This window comes from Hyla sarda, chromosome 6 (assembly GCF_029499605.1).
Source record: "Hyla sarda isolate aHylSar1 chromosome 6, aHylSar1.hap1, whole genome shotgun sequence".
NCBI lineage: Eukaryota > Metazoa > Chordata > Amphibia > Anura > Hylidae > Hyla > Hyla sarda.
Genome location: NC_079194.1, coordinates 199,345,410 through 199,366,745, shown reverse-complemented (window position 1 = coordinate 199,366,745; position 21,336 = coordinate 199,345,410). Strand labels below are relative to the sequence as shown.

Below are 21,336 nucleotides of genomic sequence, written 5' to 3'. Positions count from 1 at the left end.
CACAATACTCGCCTGCCCAGATCCCCTGCTGCTGCTGTAATCTAGATGTTCCCATTCCCTGCTGGTCACAGCCTTTTACTTTCTTTTTCAATATGCAAGAAATTCCTACTGACCATAGTTGTGACCCACCTTATCCAATGATTGACTGAGCGGGCATTTCCTGCAGGTCTAAGTAAGCACAGAGCAGCAGATATTGGGGCAGGTGAGTGCGGTATATTTTTTTTTTTTTTTTTTTTTTTTTAATCTCTAAGGCAGTCTGGAACAAAAAAAACAAAAAGATGTCAACATGGGTAACCCCCTTTAATTAATTGCATCTCTTTGAGGGTGATAACAATTGAAGATAATGTAAATTGCGACATGTTTTGGAGACGCTGAAATACTTGTACATTGTGAACCCAATAAATCTGGAATTTTGAAGTCAGTTCAAAGAACTGGACAGGGTGTTGGTGTGAGCTGGCTATGTTGATTCTTTAGTCTGCTAGTTTGTCAGTGACACATGGTTCAGAGTATTCTGTAGTGTGATATGACCCCATGAGGAGACATTTAAACAATCTTGTGCGCTAGTAAAATTCACTTAGCTACTGGAGTTACTGTCTAACATTGCCATTCATTTTGCTTGGGAAATCGTGAACTTAAGATAGCTGTTGGATGAATGTTTTTCCTCCCTTCTTTAACATAAATATGCACATTCAGCTTAGCCTAGTATCCATGCTTTTTTCAATGGGAGAGGTGTCTAAAGGATCAGGCATGTTGAAATCCTACGTGCCCTATCTTTTCTCCCACTGAGACAAAAATCTGTAGGTTCAACCATCAGCCACCCTTGTCCTTCATCTAGGGTGTACAAGGAGTTACCTAGTTCTCTGTAATTCTGAAGACCCCCTTATAAAGAATGAAGACGTAACTGTGTAACCTTTCACCTGGTTTGGCTTTATAAAGGAGGAGCAGATATGAAAAATACAACAATGTGGAGAAAAAATTATCCGAAAGTTAGGATGCCACGCCCCCTTGTGACATCACGTCACGCCCCCTCCCTTCATGTCTATGGGGAAGTGGCGTAATGGCCGTTATGCCCCCTCCCATAGACATGAAAGGAGGGGGTGGGGGCGTGGCGCTACTATGGGGACTTGCTTCTACTCTGGACAGTTCCCGAGACACGTGTCATCAGAGAGCACTTACACAGAAAAGAACAACTCAACTTCAGCAGCTCATAAGTACTGAAAGGATTAAGATTTTTTGTTATTACAAGTAATTTACAAATCTGTTCAACTTTCTGGAGCCAGTTGACATATAAAAAAAGTTTTTTCCTGGATAACCCCTTTAAGAATAGAGTTGCGTGAACTTACAGTAAATCATGTTCCTAAGCAGAATGAAGCGAACTTACAGTAAATTGGTTTGTAACAAACCTTGCGGCTCAGCCGTTGATTACTATAGTCTGCATAAATTAGTTCAGCTTTCCAAGTGTTCTGGTCCCTGAAAAGGTGGATACAGTCCTAGGAGACCTAAGACTGTCATCCTGGACTTTTCTAGGCAACTGGAGCACTTGGAAGGCTGAACTATTTCATGCAGATTTAAGTTATCAATGGCCGCGAGGTTTGTAACGAACCAATTTACTGTAAGTTTGCTCAATTCTGCTTAGGAGCATATACAGTACTTATGTAGACTTGATAATAGGCTTTCTAGTTTTGTGGCTCCATAACGGTCATTTTCGTAGATGAGTTTGCATTGTTTATTATACAGGTATTTTTGAAAAAGTTATTTCTATAACTCCACCGCTACCGCTATGTAAAATGTCATGGACAACTGTTACTTGCATTTGCCAGCCATTTGTTTCCAGTAGACGTCTTTTAATTCTGATCATAAGGGAATTAGCAAATGCTGTGTTCTTCAGTGACCACACTTGGAACTCATTTGTTTTCTTTGCAGTTGAAGAATAAAGGTTTAGTTACACAGATTAAGGTTTGGTCTGGCATGTGACCTGAAGTCTCGGTCTTGGAACTACAATAGCTGAAGAAAGGGCATGGAAAGCTCAGAATCCTTAAGACATAAGAACGTAGGTCTGGGCATGGTTACAGTAATGAGACCCTTATTAGAATTATAATTGTCCATGTCTAGTGGTCATATGGCATCAAGGTACGAAACTATAAATGAATTCATATTGATGGATTTGTAGATTATTAGTTCTGTTACAAGGTATCGCCCATGCGACTACTATAAGACTACTTTTATTTAGAAAATACCACCACTTTTGCTCAAATGGGACTTTCCCAAAAATGTTCACCATTTTGATACCATAGCCAAGCATTTTGAATTAATAGAGGTTTATTAAAAAGGCCTCTGAAAAATGAAAGAAGATATCTCATTGGTTGTTATAGGCAACTGGTCAGCTTTTCCTTTGCAAAGGTTTTGATAAATGTCCCCTCAATGGGCACAATTGGGGAATACTGGGGTACTACAGGTGTCAGAGAAGTGACAAAAACACAAAGGCCAAAAAAGGTTCAATACATTTAAAGGGATAACACTCATAGGGATCATTGGGATAATGCAATGTCCCCTCCCTTTAGTACAACTCTAATGTGAATTGGAAAAAAAAGACATAAAGGCAAAATAAATAGGGAAAAATCTTTTGTATAAATAAGGCAACTGATTTTTTTTCTAATTCTGAATGAGATTTTTTTTCTATTTCTTTAAGGGAAAGGCAAGAAAGAAGGTCTTTAAACATTTTCTGATTGTTGTAAAAGTTTTGTAAATAAAAAAAAAAGATGACTTTCTAATAAATAATAAAAATAAAAGAATGTCAAATAATAATCAATAAGGATCATAATTTTTAGTTTACTTTATACATGTGATATTTTCTTATATAAATAAGATCAGTCTGTATAAGTGCTTAAAGGGGTACTCTGCCCCTTGACATCTTATCCTCTATCCAAAGGATAGGGCATAAGGTGTTTGATCACAGGGATCTCGGATGCGGCACCCCAGACATCTGGTGCATGGAGCTTACTTGTTCCGTGCCGGATAGTGGATAAGATGTCTAGGGGCGGAGTACCCTTTTTAAGTTCCTGCTATTTTCAGTGATATTTATAACAAATTATTGGCTGAGCATTTATTTACAGTAGCTATGTAGTACAGGGGGCGCACATTAGTCCAGTCATCCCTATGAGTGTTTTCTTTTTGAGTGTTTTTATACTAGCTGAAGCTCTGAACATAGAGATGCTTCCTGATGCAGAAATGAATAAGCTAACAAACTGTAGTAGAAGTAACGTTGAATTGCTTCCAACCTCTGTCACCATTTAGTTAGTCCGCATGGCTGTTATTTTTCATGCTCAAATCACTCCCAGCTGCATGTGCTTTTCAAGCTATTGTAATTCTAGAACCAAGGCCTCTGGTCATGTGCAATACCAAGCATTAATCTCTGTAACTAATGGCTACGTGCATGTGCTGAAGGCCTCAAACAGAAAGGGATGGAAGTCAGACATGCACTAGATGGGAAAATAAACAATAGCATGGCATATATAGTAAGCAAGCAGCTGGTAAAATGGTGGATGGGAGGTACGGATCACTCAGGCTTCTTGCCTCAGTGACATAAGCCTGTAGTTTGGGTCTGAGTTTTGGAAGTGACTAAAGGTTCTAGAGATAAAAGGGGAGATTTATCAAAACCTCTGCACAGGTTTTAATAAATCTCCCCCAAAGTCACTCTCATACCCCGGTTCGCGCGCGCGTGTGTGTGTGTGTGTGCGCGCACACGCGTGCGTTGGAGTCCTGAACCTGATCTCACAGCTGTGTGAGCTCTGCCAGGAGGTAGCAGAGAGGAGTTGCTCTGAAGCAAGACCAGTTTTTCTCTGGTATGTTGCATATTGATTCACTGCATCAAAAAGATTGACTTTAGGAACTGAACCTGCCAAGTTTTGGGTGAGAAGCTCAGAAGTTCATTGTGGCAAGAATTGTGATATTTTACCGTAATTGTGAGAATTATGATAATTTGTCATTTCTAACCACAGTTTTGGAGAATTGCAGCAGAAACAGCTAGAGTGCAGTAAAAATATGTGAAAGTACAGAAAAAAATGCATTGTGCAAACACAGCTTAAAGCGGTATTCCAGGGGAAATTTTTTTTTTTTATATATCAACTGGCTCCAGAAAGTTAAACAGAGAGCACTGTTGTCAGACAGAAAAGAACAACTCAACTTCAGCAGATGATAACTACTGGAAGGATTAAGATTTTTAATAGAATAATTTACAAATCTGTTTAACTTTCTGGAGCCAGTTGATATAAAAAAAAGTTTTTTCCTGGGCACTGTCATTAAACATGATTTTTGATATTTTTAATAAATAACTTTTGTAATTGGCTTCCATTAATAAAAAAAAATGTTTTATGTTAGTTTTTCTGCTGTATACTTCTGGCCACCAGGGGCCTTCCTTCTTGGCCAGAATACATTCCGTCTGGTCAAAATCTCAGATTTTGGTTTCTTGCTTGTAATGGCAGGAGACCAAACTCAGGAAGTGTTTCTCTGCACTGAGCTTGATTGACAGCTGCAAAGAGCCTCCCTGACAGCTGCACAGACTAAAAGTTGCAAAGAGCCTCACTGAAAGATACAGACTGAAAGCTGCTGCACAGAGCTTGAAGTCTTCTATTCATCACAGCACTGCAACGATATGAGGGCAGAAGTGGTCCCCCAGCAGGCTTCAGTGATGTCATGCCTGCTGGGAAATTCCCACTTTCTTCTTCTGGGAGAATGCACCATGTGAGCAAGAATAAAGGTGTGATAAATAGCTTTTTAAAGTTCCAATTTTTTTTAAGGGTAGGAGGGGTGTTAGGAGTAGTTAAGGAACATAGCCTGAAGGTTTGAAAAGTTGATTTGGTGACAGGTACTTTTTAAAGACTTCACATTTTCTTAAAACCCCAAATGAGATTATAAGTCAAATAACTTTGAATAAGAAAATGTATCAACACTGCACATAGTGTGAACTGACCTAGACCCACTTATGAGTATGAGTTCACATGGGTAAACTCCTGCACTGGCAGTGTAATCACATGAACAGCTGCAGTAATCAAACACTACACCCAAAGCCAGAGGATTCATGGGAAATGTAGGCTGCACTGCAGAATTACTTCAGTAAAGGAATTGCAAACCAAAATGGAGCCAATCTCATGGCTGCCACGTCAGCTAAAAATAGGTAAACAAAAGGCATACACAAGAACCTCTTCATTATTCTTTAAAGCAAAAATGAATGACTAAAACATTTCCAGGAGGGCTTCTTTAAGAACATGATATGTTTTGTACTTATAACTGCACAATAAAATCTAGGAAACCTGTTTATAATCCAAAGCAATGCAACCATGTGTATTTTCTGTACGTGTGTATGGACATGGTTGGTCAACGAATAAATAACTTATTACCCAGGTAGGAAGAGGGGGGGGGGGGGCTTCCTAGTGTTATAGTGTATATACAGTACATATCTGTGAAGGCATCCATGACACAACCTGTCTTGTGATTACTAAATTAATCCTCCCAACATAACAATAAGTAATGTACATACACTGTACTGTAAATGATGTCTCCCGCTAGGTACATCTCGTAATTATACACACAAAATCAGGTATGTCCTAAAATCCCCAGTAAATAATAACAAGTCATTGATTTCTATCTTCTGGCAGCACATCTCATTCAGCTATGAGACTGCACCATGCAAAATGTTTTCATGAAGCCCAACCATGTATGAAGAAGATTGGACTCACAAGTAGAACATATGACCCCTTTATCACACCTTAATATAAATTCTGACTCTACAAATATTCACCCTTTCCAGTTCTGCTTTCCTGGGAGACAATATCCTGATATTGGGATGTTTCCTGTTTTCAGGTGATTCCTGGACATTCTTGACGAGTTGCCAAGTGAGTGATGATTGTCAAGCCGTCCTTACATTTTTCTTGGTGGGTACCCAACTTTCTTGGTCATCTGATTAGTACATTTCCCTACTTTTATATAATTGCATTACTAGACAGACTAGCCATTCAGGACACCAGAAAAGCTGTCAGGGACTTCCCCAAAGGCATATATAAGAGCCACAACAACTTGTATTTACTACAGATTTTTGCTTGTCGGACTCAATGCCCTATTAATAACAGGTGGATTGTTCTGTTGTTCAGTGAAGCATATAATTACTGTTTAGAGTCAACAGTGAACATTGTTCTACCGGTCAATAAAATAGAAATCTGTTCAGATAGAAGATGTGGTCCATTGCAGGGTGATTGCTTCTGTAAATGTATGACTTTCAGGCTATGGCTAGAAAAATATAGAGATAAGAATTTTTTTTTTCTCTCGTTGTCACATGCTTCAGCATGTGACAGCTGGGACCACAGCAGCCAATGAAGTCAGCAGAGCCATTTTATAAGATGCAGATCTTTCAACACTCATCAAATATTTTAGGGTGACAGCAGCGAGTGGCATTATCTGTCCTGCTCATTGGTAGGAGGGAGTCTTTACTGGTCCCATCGCATTGCCTGGAAAGCTGGAAATAACAAAAATCCAGAGAACGCATTTGCATTCTGTATTTCAACACCGTAAGAACTTGTCTGGTAAGGAACGCATTTATTGTGGGCACTATTAACCGGTTCACTGCCACAGGAGGGGATTCGGTAGCATTTGATGGCAGCACTCTAACATCACTGGCACTATGCTGGTGATATGATGGGCATTGCCTTGCCTTCTAGCTAGACAATGCTTTCTATGTTTTTTTATTTGGTTTCGCTCACATGTATTGCAGTTGATTCTACCAGCTTGGAAGGCAGATTAAGGTATTATTTTAGTAGAAGGCACGGCATTATTTTTGCAGGCAAGAAATAGAGACTATTTTTCTGACGTAAAGGCAATCATAGCAAGAGCAGTCCACAGTTATCCTGATATAGCAGGGCTGATTTCATTGCTTAACTCTTTATAGACTTGTTTATGCATTATGATGGGGCTGAGTCACATTGGCTGCCTCATTGGACAATACCTATAGTTAAGGTTCCTCTGAGGTCAGCAGATCACTGGGGTGTCCTAGCACAGAAATATGCTGCTGCAGGGTAGCCATTGAAGTAATGTGGTATCTATGATTCTTTCGGATACTATACATGTTCACCTTTTAAAAGAATAGAGTTAAAAAATTGATTGGTCAAATATTTTGCAATGGTTGATAGCATAATACTTAGTTGGTCACCATAGACCACTGGATTATCCTAACAGCTATTTTGTAACTGACTTCATATTTCTACTTGAGACAGTTGCCTCAGGCACTGAAGTGGTTAACATGGGCTCCAGGTGATACCTTGGATAGGTTCATTTCAAAACCACCGTACCACCTGGGCAATGCGGGATATTGTTGCAATTGACGTAAGTAAATCAATGTTACTTGATCTCGAACTGTCGGTTACATTATCATCTGTCTTAGGACAATTTCTCATTCCACCTGCATTGTTTGGCACTGTACACTGTGTGTTACGTGTAGTCCACAGTACCGAAATATTACTTGATAATGGCATGGGTTTATTTAGACATGTGAAATGCCATTGACAATTGAGTCTGGCAGTGAACTCTGTGGCAATCTTGTTTCCCATCCCAAAATATTCTTATAAGACACATAAGGATAAAACAATATAAAAAGTAATATAAATATTCTCATTAAACATATAATCTGACAGTAGAAATATGGTTTAGGTGCATGTATCTCTAATTCCATTTATATATAAGCCGGGTTCACCCAACCTAACATTTTTAAAGCATGTTTTAATTTACATGCCAATTTTTCCGTAAAGTAAAATAGGAGACAAATTTTATTCTGTGTGAACCTAGCCTTACTGTTATTTATTTATGTTGTGCCAGGCTTCTTTCATGATGTATGTTTCAACCTCATCTGATATATTGTTGTTATATACCAACAAGCATCCTATAGAGACATGCAGTATATAGGCTCCTTTTGAGTTCACCTAATTTTACTGCTGCAAAATCATTCCTTACTTAGGTAGATTGGTTTATTTATGATTTTGCTCCTAATTTCCACCAACATTGTAAAGTTTAATTAAAATCATTATTTTGTTTGCGCAAAACATGGGTTTGCGTAGTGCTGGGCGGTATGACCAAAAATGCATATCACAGAATTCTTGTAAGTTATGGCGGTTCCACTGTATTTAACGGTTTACCCCCCGCGCGCGCTTTAAAGAATGAGATGCCAGCCGCTGTGCTTTAAATGGTTAACTTGCTGCCCGCTGTGCTTTAAATGGTTAAGTTGCCGGCCGCTTCGCTTTAAATGAGTGAGATGCCGGTGTGAGGTTGCAAAATTCCACCTCATACCAGCCGCGGCGCTGGAAACGATTAAGTTGCGAGCCGGAAGCTGTCACCTCCTCCTGCATACGCTAAAAGCCAGGCTTTTAGTGCTTGCAGGGGGAGGTGACAGCTTGCCACGGCTCGCATCTCATTAATTTAAAGGGGTACTACCGTGGAAAACTATTTTTTTTTTTTATCTACTAAGTTAAACAGATTTGTAAATCACTTCTAATAAAAAATCTTAATCCTTCCAGTACTTTTTAGGGACTGTATACTAAAGAGAAATCCAAAAAAGAAATGCATTTCCTGTGATGTCCTGACTAGGGATCGACCGATATCAATTTTTTAGGGCCGATACCGATAATCTGTGGAGGTTAGGGCCGATAACTTATACCGATATTCCGGTATAAGCTATCGGCTATTTATCCCCCCCATGACACCGCTGCAGATCATTGATTTAAAGCGGGCGCTTTAAATCAATCAACTGCAGCTGCTTTTGCGGTGCCATAGGCCGCTGCCACCACCCACTTCTCTCCCCCTGCCTGTCCGGGGGTCCTCCTGAGTTCTGTCAACACCACCGCGACCAAACCCCCCCGCCGCACCGCCCCGCGTCGCGTCGGGGGGGTGCGGCGCGGTGGGTCGGTGAGGGGGGGCGGTGTGGTGGGTGATGCGGCGCGGTGGGGGCGGTGCGGGGCATTATTGGATTATCAGCAAGGTAATTGCCGATACCGATGACGCCCAAAATCGTGAATATCGGCCGATAATATCGGCCAAACCGATAATCGGTCGATCCCTAGTCCTGACCACAGTGCTCTCTGCTGACCTCTGCTGTCCATTTTAGGAACTGGAGAAAATCCCCATAGCAAACATATGCTTCTCTGGACAGTTCCTAAAATGGACAGCAGAGAGCACTGTGGTCAGGACATCACAGGAAATGCATTTCTTTTTGGATTTCTCTTTAGTATACAGCCCCTAAAAAGGAAGGATTACGATTTTTTTAATAGAAGTGATTTACAAATCTGTTTAACTTTCTGGCACCAGTTGATTTAAAAAAAAAAAAAGTTTTCCACCGGAGTACCCCTTTAAAGGGGTACTCCACTGGAAAAAAAATGTCTTTTAAATCAACTGATGCCAGAAAATTAAACAGATTTGTAAATTACTTCTATTAAAAAATCCCAATCCTTCCAGTAGTTATCAGCTGCTGTAGAATCCACAGGAAGTTCTTTTCTTTTTGAATTTCCTTTCTGCCTGACCACAAGTGTTCTATGCTGACACCTCTGTCCGTGTCAGGAACTGTTCAGAGCAAGAGAGGATTGCTATGGGGATTTGCTCCTACTCTGGACAGCAGAGAGCCCTGTGGTCAGGCAGAAAGGAAATTTAAAAAGAAAAGAACTTCCTCTGTATATGAGCGAATCGCTGACCAATATCCCTCCTTGGTCGGCGATTCGTTGACCTGCAGTATGACACACTGGGCCTGGGTGCTTCCATAGATGCAGCTTAAGAATGAAGATTGTTGAGGGGAACGGAGCATAACATTTTAGGCACTGGAGTGGTGACATATTAAAATTTATATTTATTTTAACTTCAGTAAAAATGCCACCAGAATATCACTCTGGTGGCACATGGGTTCTCCTGAGGACGTCCCCATGCAATAATTCATGTGGACAGAAACGCGTGGGTAACGTGTGCTTTTTTTTTAATGTACTTCAGTAATTTACATGTTGCCAGACTGCACCATATAGCAGATTTATCCTGTATGGGCCAGAAATGTCAAAGTCTTAGTATGCCCCGCTATTGGGCCTAGAAGGTCCTCCTTGTCTTCTTCTTACCTTCTTTGGGTAATTGCACTGTTTCATCTGGTGGCTTTTACTGAAATCCTAAATAAATTGTAGTTTTTAATAAGGCACCCCTTTTTCCTTTTTTGAGTTTTTGGCTATATTTCCCAGGGGTTTGTTATTATTTTTGGCATTGACTATTTATACGTAATTGTATAAGTAGATTTACCAAAACCTGTGTAGAGGAAGAGTTGTGCAGTTGCCCATTGTAATCAATCAGATCACTTCTTTTTAAAAAAAAAAAGGCTTCTAAAAAATAAAAGAAGCAATCTGATTGGTTGCTATAGGCAACTGCACCACTTAACCGTTTATAAATCTCACCCTATAGGCCTAATTCATAAAAACTGTTCTAAGAGCAAGTGTACGGTCATTTCAAAGTCTTTTGGACTTGCCTTTACTTGAGCGGTCTCACTGGGTCAATTTATGTTTTGTTATTTTTATAGCATGACCTTGCTTATCAAACTGTTTTGTGCAATACTGTTGGTATTGTTTAACATATGTACACCTTAAAGCACTATTTTACAGTTTTATGTATAAATTTCATCTACAGTTGAGTCGTTTTTCAGCATCATTTTTCATGCTGAAAACTACCCCCCTCGGCTTATACTCGGATGAACTCTCCACCTGTCAATCCCTTCTCAGTGGTCTTCAACCTGTGGACCTCCAGATGTTGCAAAACCACAACTCCCAGCATGCCCGGACAGCCATCGGCTGTCCGGGCATGATGGGAGTTGTACTTTTGAAACATCTGGAGGTCCGCAGGTTGAAGACCACTGCGGCTTCCGTCATCATCCAGACTCCCCTTCCCCTTTAGTTTACTACTCACCTCCCCTTGGTGGGAAGGAAGGGTGAACTGGTCTGGGCCATCTATGCTGCAGGGACTGTCCGGTGGGGAGGGTTAGTCATTCCGGCCTGTCCATCTTCACTGGGAGGCCCTCTTCTCCGCTCCGGGCCGGCCCGGCCTAGTGACGTTGCCTTGATGACGGCGCACAGGGATGTCCATGCGCAGCAGACGTGCCTGCGCATGAATGTCCCTGTGCATCGTCGTCAAGGCAACGTCACTAGTCCGGGGGCAGGCCCGGAGCGGAGAAGAGGGCCTCCCGGGGAAAATGGACAGCACGTAATGGAACTCCTGGGAGTTGTAGTTTTGCAACATCTGGAGGTCTGCAGGTTGAAGACCACTGATGAAGGGATTGACGGGTGGTGATGATGAAGGGGGGGGGGGATGATGACGGGGGTCTGGATGATGACAGGGGGGGTGATGACGGGGGGAAAATGACAGGGTGATGATAATGGGGGGGTTAATGACGGGGGTCTGGATGATGACAGGGGGATAATATATTTCCCACCCTAGGCTTATAGTCAAGTCAATAACTTTTCCTGGGTTTTTGGGGTGAAATTAGGGGCCTCGGCTTATATTCGGGTCGGCTTATACTCGAGTATATACGGTAATAAATTTCATATTTAAAAAAAGCCATATAGAGAACCAATATATTTATATACACATATGGGGTGTTGATTTATTTGGAGTAATACCTTTAATTAAACTAAAATGTTGATTATACATCTCTGTGAATGTGGTCAATAAATCCCTAAATTATAAGAAGAAAAACTACCACAAGAGGACACAGTTTTAAATTAAAGGGGCAAAGGTTTAAAAGTAATATTATAAAGTGTGACCCTGCCCTTATATTGTGAACATACCTTAAGTTAACATCTCCTCAATCTGAAATCTCTGCTGGCAGGAAACAGTATGTTCCATTTCCCTCCAATAAATGTTAGTGAAGGCCCGTTTGGATGGTTGCATCAGGCCTATCAAACAAGCACCGATCTCTGATTGTTGCTGGTTTATGGAGCCTTCTTATGAATTCATTAATCGTACACCCACAATTGTCAACCAAACATCCCCTGTTTACACAACAACCAAGAGTCAGTGAACAAGAATATGTAGATGGCTGGCCCTTTTACACAGGCCAATTATCGGGAACAAGCGTTCCTAGGAATTCTAATTGTCCCAATAATCTGCTTGTGTATAAGTGCTTTAAAACAAAAAATATAAAGGAGTTGTACCAGATTGAAATAAATGGCTTCTTCTTTCAAAAACCATACCTGTCTACAGGTTATGTTTGGTAATGCAGCTCGACCTTATTCACTTCAATGGAGCTGAGGTGCAGTACCAGAAACGACACATGGACAAATGATGTGCTGTTTGTGGAAGAAAGTAAGTCTTTTTTTCTAATCCGGCACATGTCCTTTTAATAAAATGAATGCAGATATCTAAGGCTTCTGAAGACTGTAGTCTAAGCTAGAAGTCTGTAAATTATTAGAAACCATATATACTCTGATGAACATCAAAGGAGTGAATGTGGAATATTAGAATATTATGTGATTTATCCAGCATGATCACTCTCTAACTTTGTCTTACAGAAAAAGATCTACAAGTACAAAAAGGTTCTCAGTAACCCAAATCGTTGGGAGGTTGTGTTGAAGGAGATAAGGTCCTTGGTGGACATGGCACTGACATCCCCCCTGCAAGATGACTCCATCCATCAAGCACCACTAGAAATTGTCTCTAAGTTGCTATCAGAGGTAAATATTAAGGAGCTGTATCCCAGTTACTTTACTCATACCAATAGGCTTATTTTCTTAAAACAAGTCATGTCAGTCCATTGTCTGTATCCCATTCACAGTAGTCTACTGTTGGACGCTCGGACACCATGATAAATGTTAAAACTTTAAAAGGCCAAAGAGTAGTGGACCCCTATAGACATTTAGTTTGCCCAAAATTATTACAGTTTGCCACCAAATTAAGATTCCTAGCACAAGACAGTACTATTTGATCCTCCAAGGAACTTAAGGAATTTTAGGATCGAGATACAAGCCAAGACTAATCAATCTATCCAATACATAAACTGGTCTGACTTTTTCCCTGGTAACCAATCATGGCTCAGCTTTCATTTTACCAGAACTTGTGAAGATATGAAAAATGAACTTGGTTGGTTACTATGGGCAAATCACTTCAGTTTTTTGTTGGACAGATTGATAAATATATATACATTTTAAATAGTTTACCCAAAATGTAACTTTTTAAAATCAATTTATGCATTTCAATTCAATCATTTATAAAAACAAAAACCATCACGTACAAATCAGACCAAAGAATTAAAAGTGGTGTAATATCACAAACCTATGTTCTTCTATATGAAAAGTAGTCTAAATAGTAATCCACCAGTGTCTGTAACCTGTTTACAGTATTATGACTCATTCCTGTTAAGCTGTCAGTAAAATAAATGTCCTTAGTTCATTATATGTAAAGAAAGTTTACCCCATCGAGGAAGCAACGTTTTAATATGCTTTGGCACAATTGATATTGTACACAATGATGTGTCCAAAGAAAGGAACAATTTGTTTTTCTACGCTCCATCTGGGACTAGTTGGTAATCCAACGGTTTTCGCGTTAGCTGTAAATACTTAATTCTCTTCCGTTCACATTCTATGGCAGAAGGCTGAAACAACAATTAATATTGAGTATGAAGTCATTTTTAGAACTGCAGTGATCATTCACATTGTGAAAACAATTCACAGGAGAGATGTTTAGACTGTGGTCATAGGGGGAAGTACGAAAATGCTGGGGCAACAACACACCTGAATGTCCTACACCCGAGAAGGAGAGAGAAGAGTTAAAAAAAAAAAAAAAAAAACTCATGACTTCCTTCCCAAGAAGTCTATCCATGGCTCCCAAATCTGCACATACAGTGCGTTGTTTTATTTTTACAAAATAATGTTTTAAATTTCCTGTTATTCTCCACAGCTTCTACTCTTCTTTTGGAGGGTGACCGTGTAGCTTTCCACTTCTCTGCTTTAAATAAAGTTTTAGTCAGTGCGATCTTATGAAATTTGTTGAAATTTGTGGACAGTGCCCAAAATACACACATGTGGGTATGTAGGGATAGTCACTCCAAAGACACAACTCAGAGATTCTGTAGTATCTGTCCAATATCTTATTAATTTGGAACATCTCCAAAATAAATAAATCGAGTCAACCATTTCCCCTTTTTTATTTTGAGCATTCTGAGGACTTTACAAGACCTATTCCACTGATAAAAATTGCTATACAGCACTATCTATGGATTTAAAATTTGTGTGAAGCCTTGTGTGAGGACAGTGGTTTGGAAACACACATACAGCTTCTTTACGTGATCTTACGTTGCATTTGACACTTGGTGTCCTTCATAATTGTTGGTACAACAATACATCTAGTTGGCTTCTGCAGTGCCTGGGCCACAAGTACCCCTAAGTGCAGAGGGCTTTTTGCAGTCAAACCTTACATACGCTATATATGCATCATAGGATACTAACTGAGATACCACTTAAAGGGGTACTCCGCCCCTAGACATCTTATCCCCTATCCAAGCATAGGAGATAAGATGTCTGATCGCGGGGAGCCCGCTGCTGGGGACCCCCACGATCTCGGCTGCAGCACCTAAGACATCCGGTGTGCGGAGCGAACTTCGATCCATGCCGGATGACTGACAATCCAGGGCGGAGGCTCGTGACGTCACAGTCATGCCCTGCTTGTGACATCATGGCCACGCACCCTCCATGCAAGTTTATGGGAGGGGGCGTGACGCCTGATGCTTTAAACGAGCACTTTGTGCAGCAGCGAGATCATGGGGGTCCCCAGCGGCAGGACCCCCACGATCAGACATCTTATCCTTTGGATAGGGGATAAGATGTTTAGGGCAGAGTACCTCTTTAATCTCCTGTTTGTTCTGCTGATGGCAGTGTCCGGATCCTGTATGATACAGTTTTATGGACTGGTTTGAATGTAAAGCTTTGTTTTTTTTCCCCCCTTGTTTTAGTCATACTGAACACTTTTAACATTCAAAAAACTTAATACATTTCTAAAAAAATTTACTTGAAAAAGATTGATTGGATGAGCCTTTTGACATTGGTTGGGGAAGCTTCAATGGTCATCTTTATGCATGAACCCCAGACCTCTCCTTCAGTATAAGTATATTGTATACAGTGTTAAAATTTCTTTTCTTACTACTAGACAGATGTCGAAAACACTTTTCTGTGTGTCCGTCTTTGATCTCTGATGTCTCTTTTGTGCCCTGATGTTTTCCAAGAGAGATAACTGTTGATGATTTATTCCTGCAGAATATTAACCTAACCACTCAGGAGCACGAAAGCATCATTGTGGTAAGTAAAGACATCTCTAGGTTTTTTCATGTTGTTGGGGTTGGTGGTTTCAGGGTTTCTCTGTACATATATTGTTTGTGTGTATAAATGGTGTTGACATTGTATGCTAGTAATAGAAATAGGCAGCCGTATAGTCTTCTGGTCTTTTCAGGAACATGGAAATCTGGTGAGGTCACCCTAGACTGTGGGACTCGAAAATCATTAATGATCTTTAACTCTTTCCATTCACGCAATGAAGGGGCCGAAAGGTAAAACATCACAAACAACGAATGGGACATGGCACTACAGTCCTGTTGCCCCTTCGTTGTGTTGATGGATAAGGGTTTTGGAGGTCAAAGCCTCACAGATTAGACACTACATAAGGATAAGTCATCAGTGCCAGTGTCCTCGGGAACCTTTAAATGAAATTTTTTTTTTTGGACAGAGTTGCACATTATTTTATTTAAATTATAATATTTTTTTTGCATCGTGGACAACTAGATCCTAGAATACACTGCCCGGTATAAACCACCCCGCACCTTCTTCCAGTGAGAATGTATTGTTACTCGTAGTAATATGATATTATATTTACAGAACTACATTTGGTTGCTTGGTTATGGGATAATTAGGTGACCTGAGTTTTCTGAAAGTTTGACAGTTGTTTAAAAGAGACAAGAAATAAACCTCTGCACTTGTAAAGTATCGTCTGTTGTTCCCTGGTAATGGAAAATGGAAAAACATCATAATTTCTGGAGACATGTTAGTCTGAAGACTGAAGTGTCAGCAATAAATGTTGCTCAGACAATCAACTTCATTTCTGTTTGGATAAAATCTCTTGAGTTGCGCTGCAGCACAGTCCTGTAGAAAGTTCATGTGCGCACAGGACTTAAAGGGGTATTCCAGGCAAAACCTTTTTTTATATATATCAACTGGCTCCGGAAAGTTAAACAGATTTGTAAATTACTTCTATTAAAAAATCTTAATCCTTCCAATAGTTATTAGCTTCTGAAGTTTTCTGTCTAACTGCTCAATGATGATGTCACGTTCCTGGAGCTGTGCATTTCCTATGGGGACATTCTCCCATCATGCACAGCTCCCGGGACGTGAGTCATCAGAGAGCAGTTAGACAGAAAACAACAACTCAACTTCAGAAGCAAATAACTATTGGAAGGATTAAGATTTTTTAATAGAAGTAATTTACAAATCTTTTTAACTTTCCGGAGCCAGTTGATATATATATGTATATAAAAAAAAAATTGGCCTGGAATACCCCTTTAAATCGTGCAGATTTGTTGCAGATTTTCCCAATGAACTTCATTTGTCAGGTCAAAATCTGCAGCCATTCAGTTCTGTGTGAACATTGCCTAACAGTGATAATGCCAATTTCTTCAGCTGTCATATAAAAGTAGAACAGGCTATTAATATGAGCCTCTAATCCAGCTTGTATAAGAATATTTATCTGGGCCTTGGGTCTTAAAAGAACCTACTAGAATATGTCAATATAGCTAAAATGACAGACCTCTGTGCATGCACTGATTTTCTTATATATGATTTGTTATGGTAAGGGGGGGATTTAATATGCCTCTTACAGTTCTGACACCTGCAGTTCTATGAAAAAGATGTCTGCCACAGTGTCTCTAGTCATGTATGTTTCATGTTTTATTTTTTAGGCTATTGCTCCTCTCTTGGAAAACAACCACCCTCCTCCTGATCTCTGTGAATTCTTCTGCAAGGTATGATGTCTTCATGACCATGGTAGACAACCTGTATGTGTAAAACTAAAGGCCTAAAGTTGTAAATATGTGCAAAATATGATAAAACCAGAGCTTGGATGTTGTCTGCACAAATCTCTACGTACAATTTATGTATTCCAGCTATTTCTATAATATTCAATAATCTCCACCTACATTTATAATTGTAAATATTCTTTCCCTGTAGCACTGTAGAGAGCGCCCCCGTTCCATGGTGGTCATTGAGGTCTTTACTCCAGTTGTTCAAAGAATCCTCAAACACAACATGGTCAGTATTTTCTTAATAATAATAATAATACCTTTTAATGTTAAACAAAATTCTTTTTTCATCATGACTTAATATTTGTTTTATCATGGTCCCAGAAAATCTCCAAAATGTTTGTTTTGCTTGGTACAGTCAAAGATTTGCTAGCTCAAAAATCAGCATATGTTGGGATCCCCTAGTGTTGATTAGTCACGATTGACCTACAGCAGCCGAATGCTCAAGCCCACCGTAAATGAGGACAGGGGTTGACTTTCCAGAAGATCTATATAATAAATAAGATCTATATGATAAATGAGTAAAATGAAGTGTAAAAATGATGTCCATCATTAGTGAAAGTAACTGTGCATGCATAAAATTCCTCAATGCTGGGGAGTAAAATAATGTATTCCTTACAAAAATCACCCCAGCTGTTCCTAAGTTACATGCTCTGTTGCCGGTATGCTAATATTTCCTTTTGCGCAATGGAGACAGGAGCTGTCTTTCCGAGCTTCCCTGCCTCCTTCCTCCATGCTCTCATGCACCTACCTATCTTCTGCATATGCATTCATACACATGCATTTTTACTCTCACATCCTAAGGACCTGGGAGCCTGTGCCCACATGACCGCTCTCATGAGCACAGACTTTAACATCATTAAGATGGGGAAGATTTTGGCACATTCAGCACATTGGCAGCCATATGGTAGCACAGAGGAAGGAGGCAAGGAGGCTCGGAAAGCCAGCTCCTGCCCCCATTGTACAAAGGGACATATCTGCATACAAATCACAAAACGAACATAACCAATCATGGTAGGTACTCCAAAAATACATAAACACCAAAAAAGCCCTATAAAAAGTAGTGCACACATACAAAATACATGCCATACAATGTATCTTTTTTGAACAATAATATTAAAATACATACATAAATCACAGGAAAGTACATTGGAAAGGACACATGGGGACTGGGGATAAAAAGATCTAAATGAGAACCATGGGGGACATTTATCAAAAACTGTGCTGAGGAAAAATTGCCCAGCTGCCCATAACAACCAATCGGATTGCTTCTTTCATTTTTCAGAGGTCCCTTTAAAAATTTAAAGAAGCAAGCCGATTGGTTGCTATGGACAACCGGGCAACTTTTCTCTGCATTGGTTTTGATAAATCTCCCCCCATATGCTTACCCAAATTAATATAGACAAGCTAGAAGTATATAGGCTGAAGTGCTAAGATAGTAAACAGGTTACTACACCAGCATTCCCCCTGACGAAGCTTGCAATAGTGAAACTTACGTTGGGGGTAGGTACATTTCGACTTGGCATGACACATGGTATAAGGTTGTTTTGTTATCGTTATCTCAGGATTGGTCTTTAATGTTGTAGTAACCTGTTTACTATCTTAGCACTTTAGCCTATATACTTCTAGTTTGTCTAAATTATTTTGGGTAAACATATGATTCTCATTCACATTTTGCTTACATCTATTTATCCTGAGTCCCTGTGCTAGTGTGTCTTTTCCAATGCCCTTTCCTTTATGTTTTCTAGTATCCAGTTGATTTTATTTATGTATTTTAACATTTTTGTTTCATAAAGGTATATTGTGTGGCATGTATTTTGTATTTGTGCACTCTTTTTATAGGGCTTTTTTGGTTTTTATATCTGCATATTAGCAACAAAGCTTGTAACACAGGAACGGCTGAACCAATTTTTGTAAGTAATTAATTTTATTCAGGTTCACCCGCACTATAACAGTGTATTGGGTTAAGAGCGGATGAACAGCCTGACAGTTTCTCTCTTTAACCCCTTAACGACGCAGGACGTAAATGTACGTCCTGGTGATGTGGTACTTAACGCACCAGGACGTACATTTACGTCCTGAGCATAACCGCGGGCATCGGCGCTGCAGGTCCCGGCTGTGGATCGCAGCCAGGGACCCGCCGGTAATGGCGGACACCCGCCATCCCACGGATGTCCGCCATTAACCCCTCAGATGCCGTGATCAATACAGATCACGGCATCTGCAGCATCGCGGTCACTTAACAGGATGATCGGATCGCCCGCAGCGCTGCCACGGCGATCCGATCATCCTGCACAGCAGACGGAGGTCCCCTCACCTGCCTCCGCTGTCTTCCGGGAGTCTTCTGCTCTGATCTACCTTCCCGCAGACCAGAGCAGAAGATGACCGATAACCCTGATCAGTGCTATGTCCTATACATAGCACTGAACAGGATTAGCAATCGAATGGTTGCTATAAATAGTCCCCTATGGGGACTATAAGAGTGTAAAAAAAAGTTAAAAAAAAGAGTAAAAAAAAATGTGAAAACCCCCCTCCCCCAATAAAAACGTAAATTGACCCATTTTCCCTATTTTACCCCCAAAAAGTGTAAAAAAAAATTATTTTATATACATATTTGGTATCGCCGCGTGCATAAATATCCGAACTATTAAAATAAAATGTTAATGATCCCGTACGGTGAACGTCGTGAACGTAAAAAAAAAAAAGTCCAAAATTGCTGCTTTTTTATAACATTTTATTCCAAAAAATTTTATAAAAAATGTATTTAAAGTTTTGTATAAGCAAATATGGTATTAATAAAAAGTACAGATCACGGTGCAAAAAATTAGCCCTCATACCACCGCTTATACGGAAAAATGAAAAAGTTATAGGTCTTCAAAATAGGGGGATTTTAAACGTACTAATTTGGTTAAAAAGTTTGCGATTTTTTTTTTTAAGCGCAACAGTAATAGAAAAGTGTGGTATTATGGGTATCATTTTAATCGTATTGACCCAGAGAATAAAAAACACATGTCATTTTTACCATAATTTGTACGGCGTGAAAACAAAACCTTCCAAAATTTGCAAAATTGCGGTTTTCTTTTAAATTTCCCACACAAATAGTATTTTTTTGGTTGCGCCATACATTTTATGGTAAAGTGAGTGATGGCATTACATAGGACAACTGGTCATGCAAAAAACAAGCCCTCATACTAGTCTGTGGATGAAAATATAAAAGAGTTATGATTTTTTGAAGGGGAGGAGGAAAAAACGAAAGCGTAAAAATAAAATTGTCTGAGTCCTTAAGGTCCAAATGGGTTGAGTCCTTAAGGGGTTAAGAAGACTGTAGAATTTTTTTTTTTTCTTGCAGCCCTAAATTAAAGGCTGTTCAGATTGTTTGTAGTTCTACAGCAAGCACAAGTAGAAAAAAGGTCTTGGCATAATTTCATTGTTGTAAAACTGTTGACTTTTTTTTAATACAGAACAGCTGTACAATCTGTGTCTGCCATCTAATTCTCTCTGTCAGTCTAGAGCCAGAGACAACTTTCTATGTTTCTTATGTTTAAAATTTTATCTGACTTTATATATCACAAATAGTAGAGTTTGTTCTAAACAGGAACAGAGGACAGAAGTTTTACCAGGGTTTGGCTTTGTTAGTTAAATCAAATGTGTACATCTTTTTCTTTGTTTCATTTGTAAATCCAGCCTTGTCTGGTTGTTGGAGGATGTTACGTTGACTCTAGGTACGGAGAAACAAACTCTTTGTATTTCTATGTATTACTGGACGCTGGTATAACAGGAGATGTTATGAACCAAGGCGACCCTCTTAGTGAAGCAGATCATGTCCTGCTTATATCCAGTTTTGGGTTAAACCTTTTTTTTTTTTACACTCTATTGTCATTGATGTTAAAATAAGTGATGTGATGGAGCCAAGGTGTTGCCCACTTTGAAAGAACATCTGTCATGAGCACTGCCCATATCCCAACATGTGTCCCAGCCTGGCCAGTCTGTTTCTTCTGTGCTATGATTGATTCATCCTATTTAAGTTTAATCTGTAACATATACCAGTCCAATTCTATGGTACTGTCTACCTATGGCTGCTTTCAAGTGCCACCTCCTAGATCTGTACAAAGCAGATGGTTACTTCTCCTCCTCACTAAAGATTGATTCACCCACTTGTGCTCAGATGAAAGTGGTCCTAAAAGGAGTACATCACTAAACTACTTGAAATGTAAGAAATGAGCGCA

At 39.7% G+C, this 21,336-nt stretch overlaps 1 protein-coding gene across 8 annotated transcripts in view; it reads left to right on the top strand.

The window, feature by feature from the left end:
* CMIP (c-Maf inducing protein) overlaps positions 1–21,336 on the top strand; it is a 182,212-nt gene that overhangs the window by 102,812 nt on the left and 58,064 nt on the right. For 6 of the 8 annotated variants that reach the window (XM_056526155.1, XM_056526154.1, XM_056526158.1 and 3 more), the window contains exons 4-7: positions 12,564–12,725; positions 15,300–15,341; positions 16,991–17,053; positions 17,259–17,339. In XM_056526155.1, the coding sequence (XP_056382130.1) occupies positions 12,564–12,725; positions 15,300–15,341; positions 16,991–17,053; positions 17,259–17,339 (348 nt within the window). Of the gene's footprint in view, positions 1–6,343; positions 6,576–7,216; positions 7,372–12,563; positions 12,726–15,299; positions 15,342–16,990; positions 17,054–17,258; positions 17,340–21,336 lie in introns of those variants that run through there. The other 2 variants (XM_056526162.1, XM_056526161.1) reach the window with 2 other exon arrangements.